Below are 10,786 nucleotides of genomic sequence, written 5' to 3'. Positions count from 1 at the left end.
TCTCAGTTGGAAGTCCGCTTCATAATAAATATATATAACTCTAAAATATGTATCATTAGCTGGTAAATAGTAGAGCAACTTGCATTTAGAGCCGACCAAAATAAAAGTGAATCAACCTCAACCTCAGTTCTGGTCCAATCCAGCCCGAATTCGAACCGCACTTTCCCTTGTCTGTTCCCTTATAGCACTTTGACTGCTCGACATCCCTTTTCCTAGAAAATCCAGCAGATGTTCTATTTATTATGCTCAGACTGCCAAGAATCTCAGGGAGGACGACTTCAACATGCAAAATTTGCGTGGACCAGCCTCCCCTTCTCCCACCAACAGAGGAAACTTTATAAACTCACAGGGGAATGATAAGGCCTCTTCCTCGACATGATCGCTCATACTACAAATTCCAGTGCAATCCCAATGGCGTATCCGCGATGTATGCGCTAACACCTAAAGCTTAGGAACACTTCCTTGCTACGACCTAAATATGAGCCAAGAGCAGCTGAGTTAAAATTAGAGATGAGTGTCACAGGTCACAAATCAATAAAGATACAAGACAAACCTTCCATGATGCCTACAATTAAGGTTCTACTTCTGGATTTGAGTCATTTGACAAATGAAGGATTTTCCTTTCATGATGAAATTCTTTTTCAGTTATGTGCTCCTTTATCTGATTTACTTTTTTAAATGAGGGGGAAAATCCAAGTCACACAGTGGACATTTTTTTGTGATATTTACAAAAGCAGACTTCACCATGGTCACCAGGCCTTGGACATGCAAAGAGCAAAAGAGAATCATTTCCTATTTGAAACCTCATTATATAACCAAAGGATAGCTGTGAGATTGGCTGTTAAATAGGTTATACAGGATTAGAGCAGACGAGGGGGAGTCAGGACGGGGCTTGTTAGAGGGTCTCGGTTTTGACGCTACAGGGGAAACATCCTCCCATACACAGTCATCTCACAGGGGGAGAGCATAGGCAAGAACAGCCACCACTCACAATCCTTGTCCTGTGCAGGAAAGGGGAACTGTGTAGAGACAGCGCATGAATTAGTTCCTTTTTTTAAGATGTTATAAATAAAACCAGATGAAACCTGCAAGCTCTGAATGACACAGACAGCTCTGCACTACAGAGCCAAAACAGCATCCTGACATCAGCTTTTAGAAATCTGTTTTTTAACATGTCATGTTGCTATAGAAGTGTTTAATTTATATGAAACAGCATGTAAATGATGCAGTAACTACAAAAGTTAACTGAGCTAGAAGCCAAACTCAACCACAGTTAATGCTGTGTAGTCATGAGTAACAAGGGAAAGCTAGCCGGTGAGTTAGCGCTGGTTAGCTATATCTAAATTTACTACTACACTTTTCCAAAGCAATTGAAATGTATTCATTTTGATAAACTTAGATTTGGTAATATTTATATCAAATAACTTTGTAAGGCTTTGTACGTGAGAAGAAATCCTCGCTAACCTCCTGCTAAAGCTAACCAGCATAGCAGAGAAGTAGTAACTGCCTGCGCTGCAAGCTACAGTGAAATCACAGTATGTACTGACTTCAGTATGAATACACTGACAGACACCAAGCTTACATTCTTAAACCATAACACCGCCAAGCCATGGAAATTAACAAAATACAAGTGTGCATTATTTAGCCACGTTAGCAGCTGTAAGTTGGTACCTAGACACAGCAGTGCTTTGTGCTGAATGCTAACGTTAACTGACTTTAATGCTGATGCTTAGCAGGTATAATGTACCATGTTCACCTCTAGTTTTCCTTACTAATTAGCAATAAGCTCAAAGTACAGCTAAGGCTAATGGACGTTTTGCTAGCTTAGCAGGTAGGGCCTATGTATAAAAGGTATTGACGCTAGATAAAAGCCTGAAAGCGTCCGGACTATTCTGGTGCAGCAAACAACAGGCCAACAATAAGACATAATATTAAGGCATCACAACCTTTGTATCCATTCTATTGTTTGCCGCCAATGCTCCTGTCTTTACTGCTTCTCTGCCTTTTTATGGCATGAAAGCACGAAGGAAAGTAACTTAATAACTTTGACAAGTGATATGAGATGAAATTATTGGTGATCACTTTCAAACAGACAGGGGGCTGGAACACTTGCTGGCTGGCTGTCGCTCTTGAAAACATTTAAGTCAGACGCAGGCATCTATCTAAGCCTGTGAAATCCTCCACACAAAAAAGGGAAAATTTAAGAGTGGTTCTCAAATTCCATTTTCTCCTCGACGCATCACAGTGGTGTGCTCACCTAGTAACTGGTAAACACACATCAACAATGACTAAAAAAGCATTAATGAACATAGATTTGTTCTCCAAAGAAAACAGTTTAAGTGTTGCCACACTGCGGAGGATGAAAAATACCATCCCTGCTGCTGTGCCTACGTGCTTATCAGGACTTTGTTCACACAATATATCTTCCTCGCTTTTGTGGTTTTACTAACTTATTGTGTCAATCACTATCACTGCAGGAGAAATCAACTGCCAAAACAATACAACATAAGGTGTCCTTGGCTGACTGGGTAACACCTGACCAAGATAAAGAGCTAAATAGCAGAGATTATGATCTGCTATAAAGTGTCTGAGCAACCACATCCAGGGGCCAGAGCTCAACTTCAAACAATAGAGACAAAGACCACAAGCATGTGCCACACGTGCTAAAAAAGAAACTAAGAAGTCCTGACTTTGTTCATGTGGTCTCAAGGGTGATACCACCTATGATCACATTGTAAGTGTCTGTGATGCGTTCAATGTCAGGGTGGTGCTGGACAGCTGCTCGTCTTACATCTACTTCACACATGGTGTTACGACATGAATTATTGATTAAAAGCCGACAAAGGGGAGAATCAGTTCTTTGGAACTGAGTTATCGTATTCTCAAGAAAAACAGGCTGCTTGATGAGGATGCATCGACCAAATGTCTTTATTCAAACAGTGAGCAACAACAGGTGTCATAAAGTACAGAGCAGGAAGCACAATGCTGATGTCCTTGTATTTTACTTTAATTTTCCATTTTCTGCTACTATATATTTCTGCTCCACCACATTTCAGGAAGAAATATTGTGCTTTTTACTCCATCACATGTAGCCATCGGCTTAAGTTAATAGTATATTTTCATATTGTAAGTTAAGTCCAACTGAACCAGCGACAAAATGCTGCACTCAAAAATGTTATCAGGTTAAAGTAGACAAGTGTTATCAGCACGATGGACGGAATCAAAAGCAAAAGTACTCAACATGCACAATGGTCCCTTTCTGAGTTATTTAATCATAATGTTAATATTTTATTATTGCAAACTTCATGTTTTTTAAAGATTATTTTCTTGCTTTTTATACCTTTAATTGAGAGAGAGGACAGTGGATAGCGTTGGACACAGGGGAGGAGACACTGGGGACAATGCGGGGCAAAGGGCAGAGGAAGGGAGTCGAGCCCAGGGGCGCCGCATCAAGGACTGTAGCCTCTGTGCATGGGACGGGTGATTTAACCGCCCGAGCTAAAACGGCGCCTCATTTATTAAGTATTTTTATGTTGTAGCTGGCTTAGCTAAAAGGTCATTTGAATGATAAACTGTGTTGTAGTTAGTTTAACTACTGTCATCACACAGTATATTATTACAATATTCACTTTCTTTTTCGCTGTTTTTGGGCTCTACCAGCTCATAACGGAAATATTCGGCTCCTTAGCTGCTAATCTAGCCACTATGCTCACCAACTACAATAGTTGCTAACTTTGTCTGCCGTTAGATGCTGCACAGGTAGAATTACACTGTATATTTATCGTTTTTTTTCTCTGAAAATAGCTGCCAAATTAAGCTGAAAAACACACAACAGTGAGAGTGAACCAAAACATTAGGTGGGGCCCGGACAAAAAAACAGTGAGCTTAGAGACACACACAAAAAAAAGTGTTAATTCTCTGTGAGTTCATGCACAAACTTATTTAATCCACAGTTTTTATAAAATACTGATTACAGCTTCTTAAATTGAACAATCATATCACTTCTTACACCACTATTATACATAAATATGCATTATTTTGCCAACTGATTGGTATGTTTGAATTAGATTGAACAACAGTCCTCTCAGTATCAAGTTTTTTTTTTATTATGAGTAATTTCAGCTTCTCAGTAGAGAATGCAAACCCCCTAACCATACAAATACATTGCACATCCAGCGCTCGTCAGTGGTCTGAACGTAGGAGGACTATACCCCCTATACAAAAAGCTGTGCCTGTGCTACATGGCAGTGAGATGACTAAGCATGAGGGCTGCTGCCTGTGGCACAGTGCAGACATGTTCCATTCTGTCAGCGCTCTGCAGCACATAGGCACCATTTCACACGGTCCCCCGACTCTTGGCGGAGCGAGTGGGAACTTTAGAGGCTCTCCTGACAGCCAATACCGAGCATTTATGCACGTTGGCTGTGACTGCAACATTTAACCTTTTTTTTTTTTATTGTACAATGGTTTCAAAACTAGTACATACAAAAGAGGCAGTTTTTCGTACCTTAAGTGCATACATTACAAGCTCGGGTGTGCAACTGATGATGCATCAATAAGAGTGAAAAATCATCAGTGTTATTGCTAATGAGTTTTGGCGGTATTAAGAAAATGTAATGCTTACAATAGAAGAAAAATGCTGAAGGAGCTTTTTTGTGTTTTTGTTTTTAGCAGCCAAAATGAAGAAAAACCTTAAATTCATTGTTCCTCAATGGTGACTCATACAGCATAAAAACAGAGTCAGGAAAATGAGTCCAATAACAGGTATTTCCCCACAAACAGTGAATATCTAAGCTAAGCATTCTCTTCAAACCAACCCCCTACTATGATTGAGTGTGTTCACAGTGTGTGTGGTCTGAGAGTGGAAAACCCATCACCAATTGAGTCTTTATCACCACCTACTGGTGATTGCCGGGAATTAGTGTGCTGATGTACAATCTGAATGAGCTCTATGAGGTCAGAAAAATAATTAAATATTAAATGATTCAACAAGTGCGATTAAAAATTAGAATAAAATCTTTTAAGAAAATGTTATGTTATATTCCCATGTTCACCCTTTATTGCACCGTATCCCAGGTTAGTTCATCTGCATCCACCCACTCAGCCGGAGAACTCGGGTTGTTGTCCTTCTTCTTTCAAGCCTCTTCTGTACATTAACATGTATGCTGTGTGTCTGCAAAAGTAACAGCATTTTACATTTTTACACAGAAATTAACAAAGTAATGCCTCTAAGACAGAGAGAGAGAGAGGAAAGGGATAAAAGTCACACATAAAAGAATGTTTCAGGAATAAAAAGTGAAAACACAACTACCAGGTGTTGAAAAATAAGACAACATCCCAGACAGGATGGATTTCCTCTGTTTAAGAGTTCAAACCTTTGGAAACCTTTAGTCTTTAATCATCACAGCGGAACTCACAATAGGGCTTTGTGTAAAGATCTGAAGCCGCTTCCGCAAGTAGGAAGATAAAAGCTGCATGATGCCAGTGGGAGTCAAGCATTTAAGACTTTAAATGTTATTAATAAAAAAAATTAAATTTAACTAAGCAACTTGTTGCTGGTTAAAGCAGGAGGAAAGAGGAGTCACGTGCTTTTTTTCTAACTTTTGCTGAGGGCATGTTTGAAGCAATCAATTATTTTTTTTAGGTAAAAGAGGATTTTTTATTTGTTATAACTTTTTTTAAACACAGTTTATAATTTATATATATTTGATAATAAGACAAATACAATTCTGAATAGCTCTCTGCATTTAGCGAAGAAGTTGTCACCAGATTATCCTTATTGATGCATGAGAAGATGACCACAATCTCTAAATAGTGTGACAAAATGGGAAACGGTAGTTGTGAATTGACAGGTGAACCATAATAGAGCCCTGAGGAATACCTCAATCAAGTTGCGCCAGGGCTAGAAAGAATGACACGTTTTACTTTAGTCTGCAGTGTTAAGTTTGTTTTATCTGCAAAAATCTGCAGGGTAAAAAATGATCCTCTTTTGAACAGAGCCAGGCTAGCTGTTTCCATGTCTCCAGTGATATTGCAAGCTAAGCTAACTGCATGCTTTAAGTAGTTTAATATTTGTATACAGATAAAAGAGTGGTTTCCTTCTTCTCTTGTCTTGCCAAGAAAGCAACTTTGAGTTATTTAAGAGGACTCCATAAACCTCATGACTTGATATTCAAACAGTCAACAAAAAAGAACAGACAAGTTCATGCAATTTACCTGTTGTGTCCTCCGTATGTGTTCTTTACTTCTTCCCAGGACGCCTATGTTATGGAATGCAAATCAGGCACAATTTATTTTAAAAAAAGCAAACGTAATAAAAGCACAATACAAAAGTGAAATTATGAGGGTAAAGTATAAGCCAGAAAAAATTGCATGTAAGTGAGACATATTTTAAAAGATTGAAGTACCTGGTGTACGTGGCTATCATCGGCGTAGTACCAGCGCTGGTTCACCCGGTGACGAACGTAGGCAGTATAGTGTCCAAACGCTGCATATCCAGAGTGCACTACCACTGCATACAACGTGTACTTGCAATCATTCTGAAAGAACAAAAAAACTTGTGGAAAAAGAAAAAAGATAAAATACTTGATAACATTGATATAAAAGGTGAAATCCAAATACCTGAGAGAAATCTGAGGAGAACGCTTCCTTTACAATCTCAGAGAAGTCAAAGGTTTCTGGAAAGGTGACACTGCAATCAAGTTTTCTGGCGCTGCCACGGTTATTCCGAAACCTTTTCATATGGAAGCACAAGACACGAGGCAGGGAGAGCAGTTTGACGCCCTGGGAAAGATAAAAGATGTTTCCATATGTTTCGTTCATACTAGACACTATTCCTAGGGAGCATATAACACAAGCCTCACCTGTTTGGATGGAGTCTTTGTTTCACATTGTGCACAATAGCAGCAATTTCTGCCCCTTAGCTCATGCTGCTCGAAGAAAGAGGTCATGCAGCTTTCCTGAAAAGGTTCATGAAAGGTAAACTTGAAAAACTGAAGTCAGGTATGTTCGATTAATAGTTGTTTTTTGTTTTCCTGACAAGAGCTAGATGAGAAAATCTGGACCACTTTCATGTTTAGAGTAAATTTGTAAATGCAGCCATTTAGCTTAGCTTAGCACATAGACTGGAAACAGGGGGAAACAGCTAGCCCAGCTCAGTCCAACGGCAAAATCCACACGACAGCAACACTAAAGCTCAGTTATCAAAAAGTTATATCTCATTTAAAAACACATTTTTTGCTGTTTTTCTAGAGGTTATGTTCTGAACTTTTTCTTCGGAACTGCTTCGAGCTAGTATAGAAGTATATTATAATATGAGATAAGCTCCAGTCTTTATGCCAAGCTATGCTAATTGGCTGCTAGCTGTCTGTGGCATAAGAATGGACCGATCCTTTCATCTGACTTTCAGCAAAAAAAAAGCCAATAAGTGCATTCCAAATAATGTTGAAATATTCCTTAAAAACAATCAATATTTGTAAAAAAACCCAAAACAAAGCGGCACCAGAGAATTGTGATCTTCCTTTATATACAGCGGCAGGCTGAGCAGGAAGCTGGTCTGAGTCTGGACGGATGTACACTCCAAACACTGCAGGTGTGACTCCACAGAAATCTTGTACAGATTCTGGATCTCAAGAGCCTGGCAGAGAATAAATGTGTAAGCAAATATAAATGAAGCACTTACAGGTGAAATATTAAGAATATCAATGATTAAAGACCAACCAGAGCTCTGTCGTCCATCTGCTGTTGCATGAAGTTCAGGATGGAGAGAAACACCTCATCGGCATCATGCTGCACATTAACTGTAAAACATATTATACTGTTTAATCATTATACAAGTCATATTGTCAGAAGTTGAGACATTTATTTTAAAACTTTGCTCCTCCTTACGTCGCACGCAGTTTTTATCCAGACATTGGAGGAAGTCATGATGGGGAGCAGGCTGAGGGAGGTCGCTCCTCATGGCAGCGAGGATCCTCTTCAGCTGCAGGGGGACGTTACGATCCTCTGCTCTCACACTAGATGATTCCCACCTTTTAGCAGATGATAAACCCCCATTAATGTAAATGTTTTATCACATGAGTAAATCAGCTTTCTTGCCAGCTAGCTGTATATATTTTAATAATCTTTACAAAAGGTCTGGAATATACACTACTCATACAAATTAAGGGAACACTTAATCGTCACATTATAACACCAAGTCAGTTAAACTTCAGGGATATCAATGTGTCCATTTAGGAAGCACAAGTGATTGTGAATCAGTTACACCTGCTGTGGTGCAAATTATAGAGACAACAGGTGCAATGGAGAGGCAAAAGCAAGACAACCCCCAAAAAGGGAATGGTTTTGCATGTGGTGGCCACAGACAGTTGCTCTCTCCTGATACGTTCATCGAGATCTGATGTTTGATTTAAGTGTTCCCTTAATTTTTTGAGCAGTGTATAAAACCTTTAAACATGTTTCTTGTGCCTGACGTCCCCGGTCCCTCACAGAGACCCAGTGATAACGTATTGTTGTTTTTTCAGTCAGGATCACCATGAACATGCAATTTCATTTTCTTACTTGTCCAGTAGGTCGGTCAGTTCCCAGGTAGCAGAGAAGCTCTGCAGCAATGTGTTCACACAGCAGGACAGATGGTGGTTTCTGAGGCCTCTCATTCCTGTGACAGACCAACAGAAAAGTTAAAATAACTCTTTTCAAGAAACCTTGAAGCGAGCACGTTATCCATGGCCGGGTCCACCACCAGGTGCCCACTGAGGGGCCCAGACTGCCAGTGGGGCAAATGCAAAAATCCAGATGCTAACTGGTTTGGGTACAATAGTCCATTTTGCTGTAGGAACACACACCTTATGTGTATATTTTAATAAAAGCAACAAATCAATCATCTTACAGAAAACAGAGAAAGAAAGTGTTTGGTTTATTGGTTTAAGGTCCTGCATATAGGAGATGTTTATTTTACACAGATCTGAGGTCAGTGTTTTGTTTTCTATGTCATTGCAGCACACATGAGGGATTTATTGGTTGTGAAGAGAAAAATAATTGTGTGAGATGAAGTCATAGTAGAAAAGTCAAGTTGGACCCGGACAGAATACGTCACAAACTGAATTGTTAAAGGCTGTGCTAGAGTCTTAATTCGGCCATATTGTTATAACGTAGAGAACCACATGGATTCACGCATTGACTACTGCAACATACTGGCAGGCCTTCCTGCATGCACATTCAAACCTCTGCAGATGATCCAGAACGCAGCAGCGCGACTGGTCTTCAATCAACCCAAAATGGCACATGTCACCCCACTGTTCATATCCCTCCACTGGCTCCCAGTCACCGCTCGCATCAAATTCAAAACCCTGCTTACAAAACAACAACAAAAATGGCTCCTGCCTACCTGAAGTGAGTAACCAAACTCTATTCGGTCAGTCTCTTTCCACCTTTAAGAAGAAGCTAAAGACGCAGCTCTTAAATGAACACCTCTGCACCTAATGATATTGATGCTATTGATGATGATATTGAGGATCTTGTTGATGCTGCTGCTGATTACTATATAAAAAAAAACCGCCCTGTGCACTGCCTGTCGGCACCAGTGTCCGGTCGGACTTGAAGCTGTTTGTTGGCACTTACTGTCTCGTGGTGTGGTCGAGGAGGGTGATGTGTGGGTGGGTAATCTTGAGCCTCAATGTATGTCTGTTTGTATGTATGCGACTGTATCTGTTGTATTGTATGTTTTAAGTAGGACCCCCTTGAAAACGAGATGCTTCATCTCAAGGGGCTATCCATTAATAAACCGTTTAATAAGAATCTGAATCATAATGTACTTTAAGTATTGAAGTTCAATGGCCCATTTCAGAAGAATATGTATATTTAGATATTATGTAGATAATATCTAAAAACGTGGTACTGATTCATTAAAATGTATGCAGTATTTTTATGTTGAAGCTAATTAGTTATTAGGCTATAACTTTACTGTTAGATCCTTTACTATCAATGGCTCCTATTTTACAAAATTATAATAAATAAACGTAATGGATAGAAATGCAATTACAATGTTACCCTCTGACATGCAATAGAGTAAAAGCAGGCTATACAGTAGGATAATAGGGAAGTAGACTACTCAAGTAAAGAAGCCTACTTGAGTATATGAACTTATTGACAGTCCAGCACTGGTCATATCTAAAAACATACATCCTAATGAGACAGTCTGCATGTAGTCTACTCACTGTCGTCGAGGTCCCTCACGGTGAGTCTTGAGAAAAGCCGGTAGAAACCTGAATACATCAGTCCTGGGTTTACTTCACACTGGGTCAGTGAACGACCTTAAGGTCCGCAGACAAACAGCAGGTCGCCGGAACGCAGGTCGTCCTGTTTATCAGCATGTAACTGCTAACTAAGAGAAGAGGAGGTAGACGTTTTGGTTTATTTTACAGAATTAAGTCTGTTCGAATACAAAGGCTCTTCTCACCTCAGAGAAAACACCTCCGTCACGTCGACAGCTTCAGGTTCACTTTCGTTTTACACTTTTCGCTTCGTGGCGTCGCTTCGCTTTAATGGAATCGAAACTTAACGGTTGCTAGGCGCTGAAGAAACGTCAAGTAAACGTTAAAAGTAAAGTAACATTCGTAAGACGCGACGTCAGCCGATGCAGCTGCAGCCTGTGAGTTCATCCACAATGTAGTGTCTCAGCTGCAAACATCACACCCTCAGTCTCTCATTCTCATATCAGGGGGCATATTCAACCATGCTTACCTGTCTGCCACTCTCTCTACATTCTGCCAGTATGTTGACTGCCACA

The 10,786-nt window shown here is 39.9% G+C and overlaps 1 protein-coding gene across 1 annotated transcript; it reads right to left on the bottom strand.

Moving 5' to 3' along the window:
• Window positions 1-3,132: 3,132 nt before the first annotated feature.
• usp18 (ubiquitin specific peptidase 18) lies at window positions 3,133-10,483 on the bottom strand. Its single transcript, XM_069671243.1, has 11 exons — window positions 10,457-10,483; window positions 10,215-10,381; window positions 8,560-8,656; window positions 7,888-8,030; window positions 7,720-7,799; window positions 7,502-7,636; window positions 6,864-6,959; window positions 6,622-6,783; window positions 6,408-6,539; window positions 6,217-6,260; window positions 3,133-5,173 (listed from the first exon to the last, which is right to left on the bottom strand). The coding sequence occupies exons 2-11, from the start codon at window positions 10,270-10,272 to the stop codon at window positions 5,101-5,103; spliced, it is 1,020 nt and encodes a 339-aa protein (XP_069527344.1). The 5' UTR covers window positions 10,273-10,381; window positions 10,457-10,483; the 3' UTR covers window positions 3,133-5,100.
• Window positions 10,484-10,786: the final 303 nt, after the last annotated feature.

This window comes from Semicossyphus pulcher, unplaced genomic scaffold, assembly GCF_022749685.1.
Source record: "Semicossyphus pulcher isolate SPU_LCO1_2020_fin unplaced genomic scaffold, fSemPul1.0.p SCAF_20, whole genome shotgun sequence".
NCBI classification, from domain to species: domain Eukaryota; kingdom Metazoa; phylum Chordata; class Actinopteri; order Labriformes; family Labridae; genus Semicossyphus; species Semicossyphus pulcher.
This window is presented reverse-complemented; position numbering and strand designations above follow the sequence as displayed.